We start from the raw sequence: 24,325 nt of genomic DNA, 5'->3' as shown, positions 1-24,325 counted from the left end.
GACGGTCACACGCAGTGCCTTACAGACAGAGACTAAAAGCAGACTGTTAGATTTGGCAAAAACATTGCAATTAACATTACCTGACAAAATGCAAAATGATGAAGTAATTATGGCGGTGGCTAAGCATTTAATGTTGCCCGAGATACAGTTTGACTCAATGAAACATGAGAAGAAGTAAAGCAGCTTGAATACGAAAGAGAGGAAAAAGAGAGAGGGAGGAAAAAGAAAGAGAGGAAATAGAAAAGGAGAGAGAAGAAGGGAGAAAAGAAAGAATGGCCCTAGCAGAACAAAAAGAAAGAGAAAGGGGGATACAGATCAGGGAAAAAGATAAAGAGAGAGAGTTTGAACTTCGGAAAATGACCATGAAACATAGTCAGTTAAAATTGGCAGACGTAAAGGGAAACGTACAGTTGGATGATAGTGATGAGGATATTGAGAAAGAGCGTCATAGTCAAAGGTTTGGTGCGGATCTATTTAAATTATGTCCAAGCGTTGCCAAGGTTTGACGAGAAGGAGGTGGAAGCCTTTTTCATTTCATTTGAGAAGGTAGCTAAACAAATGAAATCGTCACAGGACATGTGGGTATTACTGATTGGTAGGGCTAGTGAAGTGTTTGCATCACTGCCGGAGGTATCTGGGACGTATGAGGTGGTGAAAAAATCCATCTTAGGTGCATATGAACTAGTGCCTGAAGCCTACAAAAGTTTAGAAATTTAAGGAAAGAATTTGGTCAAACATACATGGAGTTTGAAAGGCTCAAACAGAGTAATTTTGATCGGTGGATAAGGGCTTTGAAAATAGACCAAACGTATGAAGCTCTCAGAGAAATTATACTTTTGGAGGAGTTTAAAAATTCAATTCCTGATGTAGTGAGAACTCATGTGGAAGAGCAGAGGGTTAAAACTGCTGGATTTGCAGCAGAAATGTCAGATAATTATGAATTAGTTCATAAATCAAAGCTTGGTTTCCAACATCAGTTTCAGCCTGTGAGGGATAGAAACTGGAGACATGAAAAATACTCAAGTAGTAAAGGTAAAGGTGATCTGATGGGAGATAATAAGGAGAGTGTACCTCAGATTTTAAAAAAAAATCCAGGAGGGTGGAAGAGACATGAAAAGTTTCAAATGTTTTCACTGTAATAAACTAGGCCAAGTAAAGTCACAGTGTTGGTGGTTAAAGAAAAGCACGGGGAAGGCTGATGTGGTAAAACAGGATAAGACAGTGGGGTTTGTGAAAGTGGTAAAGGAAACCCCAAGTGAAGCGAAGGAGGTGCAAAAAATTGTGCAGCCTGATCAAGAGGTGATTGAAAAGAAGGTGCCAGATCTCTTTAAAGAATTTACTTGTGTGGGTAAAGTTTACTCATGTGTATCAGGAGGAGCCGGTAAAGAAGTCACAATTTTAAGAGATACGGGAGCTAGTCAATCTTTAATGGTAAGAGATGAGGAGTTATGTAGTTAGGGAAGAATGTTGCCAGAAAAGGTGGTAATATGTGGAATTCAGGGTGAGAGGAGTAGTGCTCAATTATATAAGGTAAGGTTGGAAAGTCCATTGAAGAGTGGTGAAGCTGTTAGTATAACAGCTGCAGAAAGGCAGTTCGAGGAGTATCACCCTATTGAGGTAGTATGGGTTGAAGTCAGAAATAGGAAAGGAGCAGTCACCTTGTTAGGAGTTTTTTATAGGCCCCCCAATAGTAGCAGAGATGTGGAGGAACAGATTGGAAACAGATTTTGGAAAGGTGCAGAAGTCATAGGGTAGTAGTCATGGGCGACTTTAACTTCCCAAATATTGAGTGGAAACTCTTTAGATCAAATAGTTTGGATGGGGTGGTGTTTGTGCAGTGTGTCCAGGAAGCTTTTCTAACACAGTATGTAGATTGTCCAACCAGAGGAGGGGCAATATTGGATTTAGTACTGGGTAATGAACCAGGGCAAGTGATAGATTTGTTAGTGGGGGAGCATTTTGGAGATAGTGACCACAATTCTGTGACTTTCACTTTAGTAATGGAGAGGGATAGGTACGTGCAACAGGGCAAGGTTTACAATTGGGGGAAGGGTAAATACGATGTTGTCAGACAAGAATTGAAGTGCATAAGTTGGGAACATAGGCTGGCAGGGAAGGACACAAGTGAAATGTGGAACTTGTTCAAGGAACAGGTGCTACGTGTCCTTGATATGTATGTCCCTGTCAGGCAGGGAAGAGATGGTCGAGTGAGGGAACCATGGTTGACAAGAGAGGTTGAATGTCTTGTTAAGAGGAAAAAGGTGACTTATGTAAGGCTGAGGAAACAAGGTTCAGACAGGGCATTGGAGGGATACAAGATAGCCAGGAGGGAACTGAAGAAAGGGATTAGGAGAGCTAAGAGAGGGCATGAACAATCTTTGGCGGGTAGGATCAAGGAAAACCCCAAGGCCTTTTACACATATGTGAGAAATATGAGAATGACTAGAGCGAGGGTAGGTCCGATCAAGGACAGTAGCGGGAGATTGTGTATTGAGTCTGAAGAGATAGGAGAGGTCTTGAATGAGTACTTTTCTTCTGTATTTACAAATGAGAGGGGCGATATTGTTGGAGAGGACAGTGTGAAACAGATTGGTAAGCTGGAGGAAATACTTGTTAGGAAGGAAGATGTGTTGGGCATTTTGAAAAACTTGAGGATAGACAAGTCCCCCGGGCCTGACGGGATATATCCAAGGATTCTATGGGAAGCAAGAGATGAAATTGCAGAGCCGTTGGCAATTATCTTTTCGTCCTCACTGTCAACAGGGGTGGTACCAGGGGATTGGAGAGTGGCGAATGTCGTGCCCCTGTTCAAAAAAGGAACTAGGGATAACCCTGGGAATTACAGGCCAGTTAGTCTTACTTCGGTGGTAGGCAAAGTAATGGAAAGGGTACTGAAGGATAGGATTTCTGAGCATCTGGAAAGACACTGCTTGATTAGGGATAGTCAGCACGGATTTGTGAGGGGTAGGTCTTGCCTTACAAATCTTATTGAATTCTTTGAGGAGGTGACCAAGCATGTGGATGAAGGTAAAGCAGTGGATGTAGTGTACATGGATTTTAGTAAGGCATTTGATAAAGTTCCCCATGGTAGGCTTCTGCACAAAGTAAGGAGGCATGGGATAGTGGGAAATTTGGCCAGTTGGATAACAAACTGGCTAACCGATAGAAGTCAGAGAGTGGTGGTGGATGGCAAATATTCAGCCTGGATCCCAGTTACCAGTGGTGTACCGCAGGGATCAGTTCTGGGTCCTCTGCTGTTTGTGATTTTCATTAATGACTTGGATGAGGGAGTTGAAGGGTGGGTCAGTAAATTTGCAGACGATACGAAGATTGGTGGAGTTGTGGATAGTAAGGAGGGCTGTTGTCGGCTGCAAAGAGACAGAGATAGGATGCAGAGCTGGGCTGAGAAGTGGCAGATGGAGTTTAACCCCGAAAAGTGTGAGGTTGTCCATTTTGGAAGGACAAATATGAATGCGGAATACAGGGTTAACGGTAGAGTTCTTGGCATTGTGGAGGAGCAGAGAGACCTTGGGGTCTATGTTCATACATCTTTGAAAGTTGCCACTCAAGTGGATAGAGCTGTGAAGAAGGCCTATGGTGTGCTCGCGTTCATTAACAGAGGGATTGAATTTAAGAGCCGTGAGGTGATGATGCAGCTGTACAAAACTTTGGTAAGGCCACATTTGGAGTACTGTGTACAGTTCTGGTCGCCTCATTTTAGGAAGGATGTGGAAGCTCTGGAAAAGGTGCAAAGAAGATTTACCAGGATGTTGCCTGGAATGGAGAGTAGGTCTTACGAGGAAAGGTTGAGGGTGCTAGGCCTTTTCTCATTAGAGCGGAGAAGGATGAGGGGCGACTTGACAGAGGTTTATAAGATGATCAGGGGAATAGATAGAGTAGACAGTCAGAGACTTTTTCCCCAGGTGGAACACACCATTACAAGGGGACATAAATTTAAGGTGAAAGGTGGAAGATATAGGAGGGATATCAGAGGTAGGTTCTTTACCCAGAGAGTAGTGGGGGCATGGAATGCACTGCCTGTGGAAGTAGTTGAGTCGGAAACATTAGGGACCTTCAAGCAGCTGTTGGATAGGTACATGGATTACGGTAAAATGATATAGTGTAGATTTATTTGTTCTTAAGGGCAGCACGGTAGCATTGTGGATAGCACAATTGCTTCACAGATCCATGGTCCCAGGTTCGATTCCGGCTTGGGTCATTGTCTGTGCGGAGTCTGCACGTCCTCCCCGTGTCTGCGTGGGTTTCCTCCGGGTGCTCCGGTTTCCTCCCACAGTCCAAAGATGTGCGGGTTAGGTGAATTGGCCAATGATAAATTGCCCTTAATGTCCAAATTGCCCTTGGTGTTGGGTGGAGGTGTTGAGTTTGGGTAGGGTGCTCTTTCCAAGAGCTGGTGCAGACTCAAAGGGCCGAATGGCCTCCTTCTGCACTGTAAATTCAATGATAATCTATGATTAATCTAGGACAAAGGTTCGGCACAACATCGTGGGCCGAAGGGCCTGTTCTGTGCTGTATTTTCTATGTTCTATGTTCTATGGTAGTAGGAGTAATAGAGAAACTATCTTGTCCAGGAATACAGTTTATCTTGGGTAATGATATAGCTGGATCACAGGTGGGAGTGATGCCTACTTTGGTTGATAAGCCAGTGGAAAATCAGACAACTGAAGTGTTGAAGGACGAATATCCTGGGATTTTTCCGGATTGTGTAGTAACAAGGTCGCAAAGTCACAGGTTAAGACAAGAGGAGAAATCAAAGAGTGAAGATGAAGTTGAAGTGCAATTATCAGAAATGATTTTTGCTCAGATGGTTGAAAAAGAACAAGAACTGGTGGAGGATGAGGCGGATATTTTAAGTTCAGGAAAATTGGCGGAGTTACAACAGAAAGATATAAAAATAAAACGGATGTATCAGAAAGCATATACGGAAGAGGAATCTGAGTGTACACCAGAATGTTATTACCGTAAAAGTGATGTCTTGATAAGAAAATGGAGACCTTTACATATGCAGGCGGATGAAAAGTGGGCAGACGTTCATCAAGTAGTATTGCCGGTAGGGTATAGAAAGGAGGTGTTGTGAGTTGCACATGAGGTACCAGTAGGAGGTCATTTGGGGATAAGGAAAACTTAAGCTAAAATCCAGAAACATTTTTATTGGCCTGGACTACATAAAGGTGTAGTTAAATTTTGTCAATCATGTCACACATGTCAAGTGATATGGAAACCTCAAGCAGTGATAAAACCAGTGCCATTAATACCCATTCCAGCATTTGAGGAACCTTTTACAAGGGTCCTAATTGATTGCGTAGGACCGCTTCCGAAAATGAAAAGTGGGAATCAATATCTTTTGACGATAATGGATGTGTCTACTAGGTTTCCAGAGGCCATTCCAGTACGTAATATTACAGCCAAAAAGATTGTGGAGGAGTTTCCGATACCTTCAAGACGAAGGGATATAATGCGATTTCTTGGCATGAGTGGATTTGATTGAACATTTGTGAAAAGGTTTTGTAGCATGATTGCTCCATTGATGGACTTGCTGAAGACACGTTGAAAATTTCAGTGGACAGCGGACTTTCAACGGGCATTTGACTGCCTGAAAGCTGTGATAACCAATGCTCCTGTGTTGGAGAATTGCAAGGGATTCGGTGATCCTATTGAACTAAAGTATCTGACTTTAAAGAGAAATGCCGAGGTGTAGAGGAATGGATGGATCGTGCAGAGACCTTCTTGTTCAAAGAGACTGTCAATCGAGACGGATTTCAGTTGGAGGAAGAAGAACGAAAAATAAAATGGACTATATTATTATACCTGTGTGCGTGTTGTTTTTTGAAACGAAAAAGTATATTTACTGTGTGCATTTCTTAAAGGATAGTGAAAAGGTAAAAAATGAAACCATCTTGAAGTTGATGGGTTTTTTTTTCCTTGGGGGAGGTGTCATGTGAGAGTACCTTTAAGAAATGGGTGGAGCTGGGTTGTCTGTCAGCTTTTACTTTTGTTTTAGGCTGTTTGCTACAGGGTGTGTTTTAGTTTCGTTTTCAGTGTTGGAGCTGAAGCCTTCAGAGCAGGTGTACTGATGATCTCTCTGCCATGAAAAGCCTAACTTTTGATCATTTGGTGAATTCAGAATTATAAATGTTCTCAGTAGTGAATGTAAACCTAATGTGTTTCTGTTAAAAGATGTTTCTTTTGTCTTCTGTATGTTGTTAGTGAATGGGTTAGGGTCTGGCAGATGGAATACAATGCTGACAAATGTGAGGTTATCCATTTTGGTAGGAATAACAGCAGAAGGGATTATTTAAATGATAAAATATGAAATCATGCTACTGTGCAGAGAGACCTGGGTGTGCTCGTGCATGAGTCGCAAAAAGTTGGTTTACAGGTGCAACAGGTGATTAACAAAGGCGAATGGAATTTTGTCCTTCATTGCTAGAGGGATGGAGTTTAAGACCAGGGAGGTTATGCTGCAATTGTATATGGTGTTAGTGAGGCCACACAAAGAACAAAGAAATGTACAGCACAGGAACAGGCCCTTCGGCCCTCCAAGCCCGTGCCGACCATGCTGCCCGACTAAACTACAATCTTCTACACTTTCTGGGTCCGTATCCCTCTATTCCCATCCTATTCATGTAATTGTCAAGATGCCCCTTAAATGTCACTATCGTCCCTGCTTCCACCACCTCCTCCGGTAGCGAGTTCCAGGCACCCACTACCCTCTGTGTAAAAAATTTGCCTCGTATGTCTAATCTAAACCTTGCCCCTCTCACCTTAAACCTATGCCCCCTATTAATTGACCCCTCTACTCTGGGGAAAAGCCTCTGACTATCCACTCTGTCTATGCCCCTCATAATTTTGATGTGGAGATGCCGGTGTTGGACTGGGGTGAGCACAGTACGAAGTCTTACAACACCAGGTTAAAGTCCAACAGGTTTGTTTCGATGTCAAGTATTGTGTTCAGTTTTGGTCTCTTTACCTGAGAAAGGACGTACTGGCGCTGGAGGGTGTGCAGAGGAGATTCACGAGGTTAATCCCAGAGCTGAAGGGGTTGGATTACGAGGAGAGGTTGTGTAGACTGGGACTGTACTCGTTGGAATTTAGAAGGATGAGGGGGGATCTTATAGAAACATATAAGATTATGAAGGGAATAGATAGGATAGATGCGGGCAGGTTGTTTCCACTGGCGGGTGAAAGCAGAACTAGGGGGCATAGCCTCAAAATAAGGGGAAGTAGATTTAGGACTGAGTTTAGGAGGAACTTCTTCACCAAGGGGTTGTGAATCTATGGAAGTCCTTGCCCAGTGAAGCAGTTGAGGCTCCTTCATTAAATGTTTTTAAGATAAAGATATAGTTTTTTGAAGAATAAAGGGATTAAGGGTTATGGTGTTCGGGCCGGAAAGTGGAGCTGAGTCCACAAAAGATCAGCAATGATCTCATTGAATGGCGGAGCAGGCTCGAGGGACCAGATGGCCTACTGCTGCTCCTAGTTCTTATGTTTGGGAAGTTATTAAGGATTACTTAGTGTTGTATTCTTTGCGGGGGGGGGGGGGGGGGGGGTTGTATTTGAATTGATGGTTGCTAAGATGTTCACTGTATGTTTTAAAAAGGTTAACTTGAGTTCACAGAATAAACATTGTTTTGCTTTAAAAAATACTTTTCCATTTCTGCTGTACCACACCTGTAGAGTGGGCCGTGTGCTCCCCATACCACAATCTATTAAAAGTTGTGGGTCAGATGAACTCCATGATACACTTTGTGGTTCTCTAAACCCTGGCCCATAACAGATGGTAGAAGTAGGGAACCCTGGATGACTTGGGATATTGAGGCCCTGGTCAAAAAGGAGGCATTACGACATGCACAGGCTGCTGGGACCAAGTGGATCCCTTGAATAATATAGAGGTTGTTGGAGTAGAGTTAAGAGAGAAATCAGGCGGGCAAAAAGGGAACTTGAGATTGCTTTGGCAGATAAAGCAAAGGAGAATCCAAAGAGCTTCTACAGATACATAAAGGGCAAAAGTGTAACTGGGGAGAGAGTAGTGTCTCTTACGGGTCTACAAGGTCATCTATGTGCAGATCCACAAGAGATGGGGGAGATCCTAGATGAATATTTCTCATCCGTATTTACGGTTGAGAAAGGCATGGATGTTAGGGAATTTGGGGAAATAAATAGTGATGGCTTGAGGAGTGCACATATAGGTGACAGGGAAGGAGGTGCTGGAAGTCTTAAAGCGCATCAAGGTAGGTAAATCCCCGGGAACTGATGAAATGTATCCCAGGACGTTGTGGGAGGCGAGGGAGGAAATTGCGGGTCCCCTAGCAGAGATTTTTGAATCGTCGACAGCTACAGGAGAGGTGCCTGAAGATTGGAGGGTAGCAAATGTTGTGCCTTTGTTCAAGTAGGGCCACAGGGGAACTACAGACTGGTGAGCCTAACGTCTGTGGTAGGTCATTTGTTAGAAGGTATTCTGAGAGACAGGATCTACAGGCATTTAGAGAGGTAAGAACTGATTAGGGACAGTCCACATGGCTGAATGGAAAATCAGGTCTCACAAATTTGATTGAGTTTTTTGAAGGGATAACCAAGAAGGTAGATAACCAAGAAGGGCAGCGCAGTCGACGTTGTCTACATGGACTTTAGCAAGGCTTTTGACAAGGTACCACATGGTAGGTTGTCGCAAAACGTTAAATCTCAGAAGCACAAAGAGACTTGGGAATCCTTGTTCACGATTCTCTTAAGGTTCATGTGCAGGTTCAGTCGGCAGTTAAGAGGGCAAATGCAATGTTAGCATTCATGTCAAAAGGGCTAGAATACAAGATCAGGGATGTACTTCTGAGGCTGTATAAAGCTCTGGTCAGACCCCATTTGGAGTATTGGGAGCAGTTTTGGGCCCCGTATCTAAGGAAGGAGGTGCTGGCCTTGGAAAGGGTCCAGAGGAGGTTCACAAGAATGATCCCTGGAATGAAGAGTTTGTTGTCTGAGAAACGGTTGAGGACTCTGGGTCTGTACTCGCTGGAGTTCAGAAGGATAAGGGGGGATCTTACTGAAAAGTTACAGGATACTGCGAGGCCTGGATAGAGTGGAGAGGATGTTTCCACTTGTAGGAAAAACTAGAAACAGAGGACACAATCTCAGACTAAAGCGATGATCCTTTACACTGGAGATGAGGAGGAATTTCTTCAGCCAGAGGGTGGTGAATCGGTGGAACTCTTTGCCGCAGAAGGCTGTGGAGGCCAAATCACTGAGGGTCTTTAAGACAGAGATAGATAGGTTCTTGATTAATAAGGGGATCAGAGGTTATGGGCAGAAGGCAGGAGAATGGGGATCAGAAAATATCAGCCTCAATTGATGGCGGAGCAGACTCAATGGGCCGAGTGGCCTAATTCTGCTCCTATGTCTTATGGGATCCAGGGTGAGGTAGCCAATTGGATACAAAATTGGCTTGACAACAGAAGACAAAGGGTGGTTGTGGAGGGCTGTTTTTCAAACTGGAGGCCTGTGGCCAGCGGTGTACCTCAGGGATCAGTGCTAATTGGGTCCACTGTTATTTGGTATTTATATTAATGATTTGGATGAGAATATCGGAGGCATGGTAAGTTTGCAGATGACACGAAGATTGATAGCATCGTGGTCTGTGAAGAAGGTTATCTAGGATTGCAACGGGATCTTGATCAATTGGGACAGTGGGCCGGTAAATGGCAGATGGAGTTTAATTTAGATAAATGTGAGATGATGCATTCTGGTAGATCGAATCGGGACAGGACCTACGCAGTTAATGTTAGGGAGTTGGGGAAGAGTTATAGAACAAAGAGATATAGGAGTACAGGTTCACAGCTCCTTGAAAGTGGAGTCACAGGTGGACAGGGTGGTGAAGAAGGCATTCGGCATGCTTGGTTTCATTGCTCAGAACATTGAATACAGGAGTTGGGACATCTTGTTGAAGTTGTACAAGACATTAGTATGGCCATACTTAGAATAGTGTGGACAGTTCTGGCCATCCTATTATTGAAAGGATATTATTAAATTAGAAAGAGTGCAGAAAAGATTTACAGGGATGCTACCGGGACTTGATGGATTGAGTTGTAAGGAGAGGCTGTGACTTTTTTCCCTGGAGTGTAGGAGGTTTAGGGGTGATCTTATGGAGGTCTATAAAATAATGAGAGGCATCGATAAGGTAGATAGTCAACATCTTTTCCCAAAGGTAGGGGAGTCTAAAACTAGAGGGCATAGGTTTAAGGTGAGAGGGAAAGGTACAAAAGGGCCCAGAGGAGCAATTCTTTTTTTACACAGAGGGTGGTGAGTGTCTGGAACGATCTGCCAGAGGCAGTAGTACAGGCGGGTACAATTTTGTCTTTTAAAAAGCATTTGGACAGTTATATGGGTAAGATGGGTACAGAGGGATATGGGCCAAAATCGGGCAATTGGGACGAGCTTAGTGGTAAAAACTTGGCAGCATGGACAGGTTGGGACGAAGGGCCTGTTTTCATGCTGTAAACCTCTATGACTCCATGACTAGGGAAGTGGTACTGAGCAGACTGATGGCGCTGTGGCTGACAAGCCTCTGGGTCCCGATGAACATCATCCTAGGATCTGAAAAGTGGTGGCTAATGAGATGACAGATGCATTAGTGTTAATTTATTGAAGTTCTTTGAAGATAGGGGAGATGAAGGGGACCGGTAGATGTGCTGTACTTGGATTTCTAGAAAGCACTTTTAAAAAATAAATTTAGAGTACGCAATTATTTTTTTTCCAATTAGGGGCAATTTAGCGTGGCCAATCCACCGACCCTGTGCATCTTTTTAGGTTGTGGGGGTGAGACCCACATAGTCACGGGGAAAATGTGCAAACTCCACACGGACAGGGGCCCGGGGCCGGGATTGAATCTGGGTCCTTGGTGCCGTGAAGGAGTAATAATAATATGCTAACCACCCTTTCAGAAAACATTTGATAAGGTGTCAAGTCAAAAGTTATTGTGGAAAATTGAAACTCATGGTGTAGGTGGTAATGTATTGGATTGAAGATAGGCTGGCTGGCAGAAAACTGGGTCTTCGTCTGATTGCAAAGAGTATCACAGGGATCTGTACTGGGGCCTCAACATTTTACAATTAATTCAATGACTATGATGAGGGGAGTGAAGGCATGACAGCTAAATTTGAAGACGACAGTCTAAATATGTGCAGCTTAGATGGATTGACCATAATAAATTGCCCCTTAGTGTCCAAAGATGTGCAGCAGGTTAGGTGTGCATACGAGGATGGGACGGGGGAGTGGACCAAGGTAGGGTGCTCTTTCAGAGGGTCAGTGCAGACTTGATGAGCCGAACGGCTTTCTTCCGCATTGTAGGAATGCTATGGTTTTATGTTGTGAAGACAACATACAAAGTTTGCCGTTGGATATAGACAGGTTGACTGAATGGGCAAAAATCTGACAGATGGAGCATAATGTGGGAATTGTGAAGTTGCTCATTTTGAACATAGAATTTACAGTGCAGAAGGAGGCCATTTGGCCCATCGAGTCTGCACCGATCCTTGGAAAGACCACCACACCCAACCCAACACCTCCACCCTATCCCCGTAACCCGATCTAACCTTTTTGGACACTAAGGGCAATTTTGCATGGCCAATCCACCAAACCTGCACATCTTTGGACTGTGGGAGGAAACCGGTGCACCCGGAGGAAACCCACTCAGATATGGGGAGATCTGCATGGACAGTGACCCAAGCCGGGAATCGAACCTGGGACCGTGGAGCTGTGAAGCCCCAGTGCTAACCACTGTGCTACCTGGCCGCCCAGGAAGAACAATAAAGCAGATTATTTATTACCCGTTAAGATGTTATGCTTTAGCTATACAGGACATGGGTGAGCACACATCTTGAATACTGTGTGCAGTTTTGATCTCCTTAATTAAAGGACAATGTAAATGCGTTGGAGGCAGTTCAGCGGAGGTTCGTCATAGAGCTTTACAGGGGCAACGCGGTAGCGCAGTGGTTAGCATTGCTGCCTCACGAGGTCCCAGGTTCGATCCCGGCTCTGGGTCACTGTCCGTGTGGAGTTTGCACATTCTGCCCGTGTTTGCGTGGGTTTCGCCCCACAACCCAAAGATGTGCAGGGTAGGTGCTCTTTAATTGGAAAAAATGAATTGGGTACTCTAAATTTATTTTTAAAAATTAGAGCTTTACAGCACAGAAAGAGTCCCTTTGGCCCATCGTGACTGTGCCGGCCATCAAACACCTAGCAATTATCATAGAATTTACAGTGCAGAAGGAGGCCATTCGGCCCACTGAGTCTGCACCGGCCCTTGGAAATAGCACCCTACCCACCTCCATCCTATCCTCATAACCCAGTAACCCCACCCAACACTTAAGGGCAATTTTGGACACTAAGGGCAATTTATCATGGCCAATCCACCTAACCTGCACATCTTTGGACTGTGGGATGAAACCAGAGGAAACCCACGCACACACGGGGAGAACGTGCAGATGCCACACAGACAGTGACCCAAGCCGGAATCGAACCTGGGACCCTGGAGCTGTTAAGCAATTGTGCTAACCACTATGCTACCTTGCTGCCCTATTTCTAACCCTATTTTCCAGCATTTGGTCCATACCGTTGCTATGGCGCTTCATCTAAATGCTTCTTAAATGTTGAGAGTTTCCACTCTTTCAGACAGAGAATTCCAGATTCCTGCCACACTTTGGGTGAAAAGGTTTTCCCTCGAATCCCTCCAAATCTATCTTAAATTATTGGTTATTGGCCCCTCTATTAAAGGGAAAACTTTATTTCCATATATGTCCTTCATAATTTTGTCCACCTCAATAAGGTACCCCTCTCTCTCTGCTCTAGGGAAAACAATCCCAGCCTATCCAATCTCTCTTCTTATATGAGGAGCGGTTGAAGACTCTGGGTCTGTACTCATTGGAGTTTAGAAGGATGAGGGGGATCTTATTGAAACTTACAGAATACTGAGAGGCCTGGATAGAGTGCACGTGGAGAGGATGTTTCCACTAGTAGGAGAAACTAGAACCAGAGGACACCATCTCAGACTGAAGGGACAAGCCTTTGAAACAGAGATGAGGAGGAATTTCTTCAGCTAGAGGATGGTGGATCTGTTGAACTCTTTGCCACAAAAGGCTGCGGTGACCAAATCACTGTGTCTTTAAGACAGTGATAGATAGGTTCTTGATTAATCCAGGGATCATGGGGAGAAGGCAGGAGAATGGGGATGAGAAACATATAAGCCATGATTGAATGGTGAAGCAGACCCAATGGGCCGAATGGCCTAATTGTGCTCCTGTGTCTTGTGGTCTTCATAGTTGAAACACTCCAAACCAGGCAACAATCCTGGTGAATGTCCTCTGCACTCGCTCTCGTGCAATCACATCCTTCCTATAGTGTGGCGATCAGTACTCTAGTTGTGGCCTAACAGAAGTTGGTAAGATATAGGAGCAGAACTAGGCCATTCGGCCCATCGATTCTAGTCCGCAATTCGATCATGGCTGATCCCTATCCCCAATCTTCTGCCTTCTTCCCGTAATCCTGATCTTCAGATTAATCAAGAAATCCCCTTATTGATCATGATCATCATATTTGTGTTTGGTATGCTATTATGTACAGTGCGACAGACCTGGATGGTGAAATTAGCCAGAGTAGTTCTTTCAGAGAACACATGAACTAGGAGCAAGAGTGGGCAATTCAGCCTCTCGAGCCCGCACCACCCTTCAATAGGATCATGGCTGATCTCAACCTGGCCAAACAAGGGTTTTATACAGCTCCATCATAACCTCCCTGCTCTTATATTAGCCTTGGCTAATAAAGACAAGTGTCCCATATGCTTTCTTTACCACCTTATCTACCTCTCCTGCTGCCTTCAGGGTCCTATGAACATACACTTCAAGGTCCCACTGATCCTCTGTACTTCCTAGTGTTCGACAATTCATTATGTATTCCCTGACCTTGTTAGTCCTCCCAAAATGCATCAGCTCACACTTTACAGGGTTAAATTCCATTTGTCACTGTTCTGCCCATCTGACCAGACCATCTATTAATAATAATAATCATCTTTATTGTCACAAGTAGGTTTACATTAACACTGCAATGTAGTTACTGTGAAAAGCCCCTAGTCGCCACAGTCCGATGCCTGTTCAGGTACACGAAAGGAGAATTCAGAATGTCCAAATTACCTAACACCGTTAGGTGGAGAGTCTTTCGGGACTTGTGGGAGGAAACCAGAGCACCCAGAGGAAACCCATGCAGACCCAGGGAGAACATGCAGACTCCGCAGACAGTGACCCAAGCCGGCAATCGAACCCGAGACCCTGGTGCTGTGCAGCAACAGTGCTAACCACTGTGCTACCGTGCTGCCCAATCTAAATCACCCTGTAATCTAAAGCTTTTCTCCTGGCTATTTGCCACACCACTAATTTTCATGTCATCTGTGGACTTACTAATCATACCTCTTACATTCACATCTAGATCATTAATGTACACCACAAACAGCAAGGGACTCAATACCGATCCTGCGGTCCACCAGTGGACACAGGCTCCCCTCACAAAAACAATCATTTGATCATCACCCTCTGTCTCCTGCCACAAAGCCAATTTTGGATCCAATTTGTCAAATTGCTCTGGACCCCATGGGCTCTTACCTTCTTGACCAGTCTCCTATGCGAGACCTTGTCAAAAGCTTTACTGAAGTCCATGGAGACTACATCAACTGCATTACCCTCATCTACCCACCTAGTCATCTCAAAAAATTCAATCAAATTTATTAGACATGATCATCCCCTGACAAAGCCATGCTGACTATCCTTGATTAATCATTGCCTTTCCAAGTGGAGATTAATTCTGTTCCTCAGAAATGTTTGCAATCATTTCCCTACCACTGATCTTAGACTCACTGGCCTGTACTTATCTGTTTCTTCCCTTCCCCTTCTTGAATAATGGCACCACACTGGCTGCCCTCCAGTCCTCTGGCACCTCACCTGTGGCCAGAGGGGATTTGAAAATTATCTTGAGCCACTGCAATCTCCTTTCTTGTGGTTCATTAGATTCTGCGGTCCATTAGACTGGTACCTGGAACGAGCAGGTTGACCTATGAGGAAAGGTTTGATAGGCTGGTCTGTGGTGATTGGAGTTTAGAATTGTGAGGGATGAAATGATTGAAGTATATAAGATCATGAATGATCTTGATAAAGTGGATGTGGCAAGGATGTTTCCTCTTGTGGGTGAGTCCAGAACTGGAAGACAGTGTTTTAAAATTAGGGGATAGTCTTTGAGGACAGAGATGAGGAAAAATGTTTCCTCTCAAAGGGTTGTGCAACTTTGGGACTCTCTCTGCTTCATGAGGCGATGGAAGTGGAGGCATTGAATATTTTTAATAGGTAGATAGATTCTTCTTAGGCAAGGAGATCCAAAGCAATTGGGGTTGGATGGGAATGTGGAATTCAAAACACAACAGGACAGTCGTGATCTTATTGAAAAAGGTCAAGGGGCCGAATGGCGGCCTCCTCTTCCGGTTTTGTATGTTCGAGAGGAAAAGGTGGTAGCAGCACAAAGGTGGGGTGGGTGGGGCAATTAGAGGGAAAGTGAAGACAATAAAAGGAAGGAGTGGCAGTATTCACAGTGTTTTTGCATGAACTGGGGTGGGGGGCTGTGGAAAAATATATCTGCTTGAATTTGAGGAGAGTCAGAGGATGAGGAGTTGATCAGGATACAATATCTTTGTGCAGGATCCAGAAGGAGGCATGACTCCTACAGTAACTTGACCAAATTATATTGTGGTTAGAGTGCTGAAAATTAAAATGTTTTTCCTTTCCAAAATTAAAAAGGTATTAATTGCACAATATAAAAATGCTTAAAATAACTTAACCAGCAAATAAGTTAAGTAGCTAATTGCCATTCACCCATTAACAATGAACTCAAATGCCGATCTCTCTGCTCAACATAGATGCTAAAATTGTGGCCAAGCTCTTGGCAGCTTGAATTGAGGACTGTGTGCCAGACGTCATTATGGAAGATCAAACCAGGTTCGTCAAAGGCAGGCAGTTGGTGGCCAACCTAAGAAGGCTGCTGAATGTGATCATAATGCCCTCGGAGAGTAGGGAAGTAGAGGTAGTTGTGGCAATGGATGCTGAGAAGGCTTTCGACCGGGTTGAGTGGGACTATCTATGGGAGGTGCTGGGACGTTTTGGGATCGGAGAGGGTTTTATCGACTGGGTCAGACTGTTGTACCAGGCTCCGGAGGAGAGTGTGAGGATGAACAGGACGACATCTGACTATTTCAGACTGTACCGTGGGACAAGGCAGGGGTGTCCCCTCTCCCCACTGCTGCTTGCGTTAGCAATAGAGCCGCTGGCAATTGCCCTAAGAGCTTCTATGTGCTGGAAGAGGCTGGTACGGGGCGGGGTAACACAGAGTTTCATTGTACGCTGACGACCTGCTCTTAGATTCAGTGGCTGGGATGGATGAAATGGTGGGAATCCTGAAGGAATTCGGCCGGTTCTCGGGGTACAAACTCAACATGGCAAAGAGTGAGTTGTTTGTAGTCCAGGCGTGGGGCCAGGAGGGTAGGTTGATGGGGCTGCCGTTCAGGTTAGTGGGGGACAGTTTTAGATACTTAGGGATACAGGTGGCGCGGGACTGGGGCCGTCTGCACAAGTTGAACTTGTCTCGGTTGGTGGAGCAAATGAGGACTGAGTTCCGGAGGTGGGGTGTGCTCCCACGGTCACTAGCAAGGGAGAGTGCAGACGGTTAAAATGACGAACCTCCCGAGATTCCTCTTCGTTTTCCAGTGTCTCCCCATTTTCATGATTATGGGATTTGTGTGGGCGGGAAAGTCCCCGCGGGTGAGGAGGGTGATGCTCGAGAGGAACCGAGGGGAAGGGGGGCTGGCACTGCCAAACATCAGTAATTACTACTGGTCGGCCAACATAGCTATGATAAGGAAGTGGATGGTGGGTGCGGGGTCGGTTTGGGGGCGGATGGAGGCCGCTTCGTGCAGGGGGAATGAGTTCAGGTACCTACAGGTGCGGGACTTCCTACACAGATGGACGCCTGCTACTCAGGGGGTCCAGGACAGGGTTGTGTCCAATGGATGGGTGGGGGAGGGGAGGGTCTCGGATATATATGAAGAACTTATGGGAGCAGAGGAGTCATAGACCGAGGAGCTGAAGCTTAAGTGTGAAGAAGAACTTGGAGGTGAGATAGAAGAGTGCTTATGGGGGAGGCGTTGAGCAGGGTCAAAGCGGCCACAACATGCGCCAGGCTCAGCCTGATTCAATTTAAGGTAGTCCACTGGGCCCACATGACAGTGGCCTGGATGAGTAAATTTTTTGGATTGGAGGACATGTGCGCCAGATGTTCGGGAGGGCCGGCGAACCATGTCCACATGTTTTGGGCATGTCCAAAACTTAGAGGGTACTGGCAGGGGTTCGCGGATGTTATGTCCCGGGTACTGAAAACAGGGGTGGTGATGAGTCCAGAGGTGGCTATTTTTGGGGTTTTGGAGGACCCGGGAGTCCAGGAGAAGAAAGAGGCCGACATTTTGGCCTTTGCTTCCCTGGTAGCCCAGCGACGAATTCTGCTGGCATGGAGGGACTCAAAACCTCTGAAGTCGGAGGCTTGGCTATCAGATATGGCAAGCTCTCTGTCTGGAGAAGATTAAGTTCGCTTTGAGAGGGTCACTGTATGGGCTTGCCCGGAGATGGCAACCATTTATCGACTTCTTTGCGGAAAATTAATCGTCAGCTGGGGGGGGGGGGGTTAGGGTAACGTAGGTTAGGGGGGTAGTTAGGCTGGTCCTTGTGGGAGGGGAGCTGGGTTTCTTGCACTACAATGATTGCACACTGTTTTATATTATTGTTGGTTATTGTGCCAAGATGTCTTAATAAAATTGTTTATAAAAAAAAACAATGAACTCAAATTCGTAATAAAATGGATCTTGAACATACAAAGGTCAAGCACACAAGCCCAACAAACATCCTGCTCACAACTAGAAAGGGAATAAGTAGGAATAAGACCAAAAGTATATATTTTAGAGAAGGAGCTCGATAAATTACCCATTATGGAGAGCACTCAGACATTTTAAATGGGGTATCCAATGTATTAGTGCAAATAACTAAGAGCAGACTGAGGTGCAACATGAATAACCCCTAGCTCTGACCACAACGAGTTGCTGATGATACAACATAATATCTCCAAACCAACCTCGTCTCCACACGGCCGCTGACAGTTCAACGTAGCACAAACAGCGTTTTCATCCTCAGAGTCCTCTGCTGCAGACCAGTCCTCCCGAGCTGGTAAAATCACTTTCTTTTCTTTCTTCTTTTCGAACATTTTCTCAGCATTCTCTTTGGATCTGTCTTTTTTCTTCTTCTCTTTCTCCTCTTTTCCCAGTTTCTTCCCTAGTTTGCTCTGTTCTTTCATTTTCTCAGGGTTCAGTTTTAGCTTTTTCTTTTTGGTCTTGTCAAACTTTCTCAGTTCCTTTAACTTCTTGCTCTCCCCCAAGAACAATTCTGTTTTTTCCAGTTTTCGCTTCCGTTTTTTATCTGAAGGATCCTTAACTTTAATTCTGATGGATTTCTCCTCTGGGCCATCATCCTAAAATGCGCAAGTTATCAAAGGAAGAATGAAAATGAAATTCTGCCATCATGAAACTTAGAATAACATTTATTTCAATAACACCGGAAACAGGAGAACACAGGACGAAGAAAAGGTGACAGTCACATGGCAGCTCTTTTCCACAACTTCATAGAATCATAGGTGGCCATTCGGCCCATCGAGTCTGCAATGACTCTCTGAAAGAGCACTCCAACCAGGCCCCCACCCTATACTTGTAACCCTGTGTAATCTTTTGGACACTAAGAGGCAATTTAGCATGGCCAATCAACCTAACCTGCACATCTTTGGACTTTTTCCACCATGAGAATAGTCCCATGGATTTAAAAAAAAAATTCAGAGTACCCAATTATTATTTTTTTCCAATTAAGGGACAATTTAGCGTGGCCAATCCACCTACTCTGCAAATTTTTAGGTTGTGGGGGCGAAACCCACGCAAACACAGGGAGAATGTGCAAACTTCACACGGACAGTGACCCAGAGCCGGGACTGAACCTGGGACCTTGGTGCTATGAGACAGCAGTGCTAACCACTGTGCCATCGTGCTGCCCTGAGTAGTCCCAAAGATGAGGGACTTCAGTTACATTGATTTGTTGGAGATACTGGGGCTATTCTCCTGGGAGAGGAGATTTAATAGAAGTATTGCAAATCACGAGAGATGAAATTAAATGAAAAAATGAAATGAAATTAAATGAAAATCGCTTCTTGTCACAAGTAGGCTTCAAATGAAGTTACTGTGAAAAGCCCCTAGTCGCCACATTCCGGCGCCTGTTCGGGAAGGCTGTTACGGGAGTTGAACCGTGCTGCTGGCCTACCTTGGTCTGCTTTCAAAGCCAGCGATTTAGCCCTGTGCTAAACAGCCTCTGGATCTGGATGGATCTGAAGAGATCTGGCTGGATAGAGAGAAACTGCTCCCATTGGTGGAAGGATTGACAAGAGAGCTGGCAAAAATCTAAATGGATTTTCACACGGTGTGTGGTTAGGTTCAGGAATGCAAAACCAAGACTGTGGTGGAGGCAGATTCAACTGTGGTTTGCAAACAGAATTGGATAATTATCTGAGGAAAAATAAATTGCAGAGCTTGGGAAAAGCTGAGGAGTGCGACTGGAGCCAGCATGGATAAGCTGGGCTGAATGTCCTCCTTCTGCACTGCTTATGGAATCTTATGGTTCCATTCTAATCTATCAAAGAACAAAGAACAGTACAGCACAGGAACAGGCCCTTTGGCCCTCCAAGCCGGCGCCAATGACGTGTCCTATTTAGACAAACCGCCTGTACCCCGTCTGTTCATGTGTCTATCTAGATAAGTTTTAAAGGTCGCTAACGTATCTGCCTCAACCACCCCATTTGGCAGTGCATTCCAGGCCACCACCACCCTCTGTGTAAAAAAGCTTCCCCCGCACATCTCCACTGAAACTTTCCCCCCTCACCTTGAACTTGTGTCCCTTGTAATTGTCATTTCCACCCTGGGAAAAAGCCACCAAATGTTCACCCCATCTATACCCCTAATAATTTTATAAACTTCTATCAGGTCGCCCCTCAGCCTCCAACTCTCTAGGGAGAACAATCCCAGTTTATTCAATCTCTCCTCATCGCTAAAACCCTCCATACCAGGCAACATCCTGGTAAACCTTTTCTGTACTCTCTCCAAAGCCCCTACGTCCAAACGCTCCACAAACCTTCATTTGTCACTTCATCGCACTCGTACTTCTGTTTGCTCTTCATTCCCTTATAACTTATTTCATATCTCTTATGCAGTGAGTGGAAAAACTTCCTCCTTTTTGAGCTGATATTAAGAAGCTTCCCATAATGAACAACTTCTCCTGCTAATCTTATAAACTTTACTCAGGTTATCGGAAAGTCTGCTCTTTGGTTTGGGAGAATAGAAGCCCAATTCATTTCACTTCTTGCTTAGACAGCAGTTTTTACAGCCTCCCCAGAGGCTTGGCCAGAGAAAGTTTATTTACACAGTGCCAAGATGAAGAAATATCCACCTTCCTGTGCAAGAGGATAAAGGGAATCGGGAGATGGGCTATAGCAGATACCTCCAATATATGCAGAAATCTGTCCTCAGCAGGAAGGTGCGTTGCCTGCAGTATTCTCCAAATGTGCTGAGTCTCATCTAGGGATACTTCCAGAAGGTCTCCCACCATCATCAGCTCCTCCAGCTGAACCTTTGCGCTGTGTGACAGCTCAAGGACTGGGGGCTCGAAGCTACGCGGCACCAATGGTGTCTTACGTGGTTGTTTCCGTGGAGTACCAGCACCTGGGAGAATACACAAATTTTATATATATATTTATAGAGATATGAATGACGTACATATTTATTTATATATATATATATATATATATATATATATATATAGATAGATAGATATTATAGATATACGCCCTTAGTGTTGGGTGGGATTACTGGGTTATGGGGATCGGGTGGAGGTGTTGACCTTGGGTAGGGTGCTCTTTCCAAGAGCCGGTGCAGTCTCGATGGGCCGAATGGCCTCCTTCTGCACTGTAAATTCTATGTATGTTATATATCTTAATAAAACCAATATAATAGTTGTAATGGGGACTTCAATTATCCTAATATAGGCTGCGATAGTAATAGTGTAAAGGACAGAGAGGGTGAAGACTTTTTAAAGTATGTTCATGAGATTTTTCTTTTTGCTTCTGTTAAGTAATGGATTAAGAGTTCAGTGATGCATTAAGAGACATTGCAATTAGTTGTCTCATTTATGTTAAGTATCCAATGATTGACACTGATATGTAAAGGGGCTTGAGGTGGCCCTTCGGTCAGGTGATGCGTCGTTAGACCTTTGTGCAGAGGCTGTGGAAGTGAAATAAATGGTGTTTGGTGAAAAGGAACAGGACTTCTGACTCTTCATACAACGGTAACTAAAACATCTAACAATCGTAGCAGAGGATGGTTGCTGTGCAAATGTGAAGGTCTGAAAGATACAACTTTTCCTGACCAAACCAAGGAATGAGTGAGAAGGAAAAAAAAAGATACAAGGCTGAACCCAGGATAAAGATGGCTGGATATGACTATTCTCCCTTATTTTCTGAAAGGGAATGGTACGACCAATGGAGAAGTGCAGAAGTTATGTGGACTAAGGTAACTGCTTTGGGAAAGAGATAACAAGGTATGGCATTGGCTCTTTCTCTACCTTATGACAGTAAAATCCAAAACAAAGTGCTTTCTGAGCTGGAATTGGAAGAGTTAGACTCAGAAGGAGATCTGGAGACTCTATTACAATATATGGATAAGATTTACAAGAAAGATGACTTGTTAAGTGTGCATGAAGCATGGTCGGAATTTGATAAGTTCCGGAAAATAGAGGAATTCTCCATGGAAGACTAGATAATGGAATTTGGCAGACTATATAAAAGGCTGCAGAAACACAACCTGGAATTTCCAGTCTGTGGTGGCCTTTAAATTACTTGACTGTGCCAGAGTGAGCAACATGGTTAGGCTCCTGGTTTTGCACGAGTTCAGTTTGCGGATGAGGATACCTTATTCGATCAGATGACAAAAGCTTTAAAGAAGTTTCTGGGGAAACATTTGATTCCGATGGCTCTGATGACTCAAATAGGTCAGCCTGCCAGATAGCAGAATATGGAAGATACACTACTAACAGGATGGCAAAATTGTACGGCTACGAACAGGGCCCAAGACTATAGAAGGAGATCGAGACAAGGAAATTATGAAGACAGAATGCCAGTTAGAACTTACAATAGGAAGTTGAACCCCAGAAATGCACGGGGCATGATAAATCGATGTTTTCGATGTGACTCTCAATACCATTATGTCTTGAACTGTCCAAAATGTTATGATAGAGTGTTTGAAGCGGCACATGACACGGAAGAGTCAGAAGAGGAAAAAGATAGTGTTCAGAGAGAAGACATTGTTCTATTAACAAGCAGTTTTACGCCTGTAATGAGAATGTTGGTTGCAGAATCCTTCAATTGTGTTGTATTGGACAGTGGCTGCACATCTACTGTGTGTGGAATTGACTGGTTAAAATGTTACCTGGACTCCTTGAATTCTGAAAGTCGTAACAAGGTTAAGGAATTTGAAAGTTCCACAAGTTTCAGGTTTGGGGATGATAATACTCTGAAGTTGCTGAAAAGAGTGGTGATCCCCTGCAATATTGCCGGAGTGAATCATTTCATTAGCACGGATGTTGTAACAAATGAGATAACTTTGCTTCTGAGCAGACCGTCGATGAAGAAAGCACACATGTAACTGGATATGGAACAGGATAAGGCGGTGGAAAGACGGTGGACTTACAATTTACACAGTCGGGACACTATTGTATTCCATTACTGACAAATAATATTTCAAGTACAGTTGTTAAGGTTGTGTTCATGGCAGTTGAAAATGGGACTTTCGCTGATAAAAAGCTTGTAGTATTAAAGCTGCAGAGGCAATTTGCACATCCGTCTCCTCGGAGGCTGAAAAATGTATTAAAGGATGCAGGGGTAAGGGATGAAGACTATACTAAACGGATAGAACAGGTTAGTGATTGCTGTGAAGTTCGTAGGAAGTACAGAAGGACACCAGCACGACCGATAGTAACCCTACCTTTGGCCAGGGATTTTAATGACATTGTGGCTGTGGACCTTAAGATCTGGGATAAAGCCATTTTTCCGAAAGGACAACTACCAAAGGTTGGTACAAAGGAAAGGATGCAACTGTTATTAGAGCAGGGAGGCCACTGGAAAGTATAAACATTGGTTGAATGTACAGCATTCAGGGGAGTTAAGGGAACAGGAAGTTCAAAAATGGAGGTCACAGGAACGCAGTGCCAGTTCAGATAGTACATCGGTTAGTGAACAGGTCCGCAGGAAAAGGGCGAGAATTTTGAAAGGACATTCCACAGCAGATAGGAAAGATCAAGCAGTAGCAGTACAGAACAAGTTACGAGGCGGGAGAGGGGACGTAGTTTATCAAGGTCTCGGAACATGAGTAAGACTACGAATACTAATAGGAGTAGAAGCCCACATGCAAGTGAGATTGTGGTGGCTTCCAATAAATTATATGAAAAGTTATCAAAGATGCTAAACAGCAAGAACTGCATAGTTGGAGTGAATTTGGGGTATACATGGACGTACCGGATAGGGGACAAAGAGCTCTGTCCCACAGATGGATTTGCACGGAAAAGGTTCTTCCAGCTAGAACTTATAAGGCAAAGGCCAGGCTTGTGGCAAGGGGATTTGAAGAAAGCTTAGAAGATCAGGATTTAAGGGTAGATTCACCTACAGCAGGAAAGGTTAATTTTAAAGATCTTCTTTTAGCCACAAAGGCATGGGAATGCAAATCTATAGATATGAAAGCTCCAGAGAGACATTTTTCTCCGTCCTCCTAAAGAAGCAGCAAACACAGAAGGGGTATTCTGGAAGTTGAACAAATGTGTATGTGATTTAAATGTTGCATCTAGAGTCTGGTATTTTTCGGTAAGGTCAGTTTTGTTAAAGTTAGGCTGTTATGAGTTGAAAGTAGATCCGGTAATGTTTTACTGGCACTATAAAGGGAACCTTTCTGGCATCTTTATGATGCATGTCAAATAGTTTTTGTGGGGTGGGACTTGTGATTTTGAAGCTTTTGTAATCTCTGGTTTGAGGAAAGAATTCAGGGTCGGAAGTCAGGCTTCCGGTGCATTTAAATATATTGGACTGGAAATCGGACAGACTAAGTTAGGGG

General features: G+C 44.3%; 1 protein-coding gene across 2 annotated transcripts in view; it reads right to left on the bottom strand.

The window, feature by feature from the left end:
• Nucleotides 1-24,325, bottom strand: part of kdm5a (lysine demethylase 5A) — a 408,944-nt gene that overhangs the window by 7,080 nt on the left and 377,539 nt on the right. For both annotated transcript variants that reach the window (XM_072484202.1, XM_072484201.1), the window contains exons 26-27: nt 20,670-20,890; nt 18,214-18,606 (exon numbers count right to left, since the gene is read on the bottom strand). In XM_072484202.1, coding sequence (XP_072340303.1) covers nt 18,214-18,606; nt 20,670-20,890 — 614 coding nt within the window. The remainder of the gene's footprint in view (nt 1-18,213; nt 18,607-20,669; nt 20,891-24,325) is intronic.

Source organism: Scyliorhinus torazame, chromosome 19, assembly GCF_047496885.1.
Source record: "Scyliorhinus torazame isolate Kashiwa2021f chromosome 19, sScyTor2.1, whole genome shotgun sequence".
Taxonomy (NCBI): Eukaryota; Metazoa; Chordata; class Chondrichthyes; order Carcharhiniformes; family Scyliorhinidae; genus Scyliorhinus; species Scyliorhinus torazame.
This window is presented reverse-complemented; position numbering and strand designations above follow the sequence as displayed.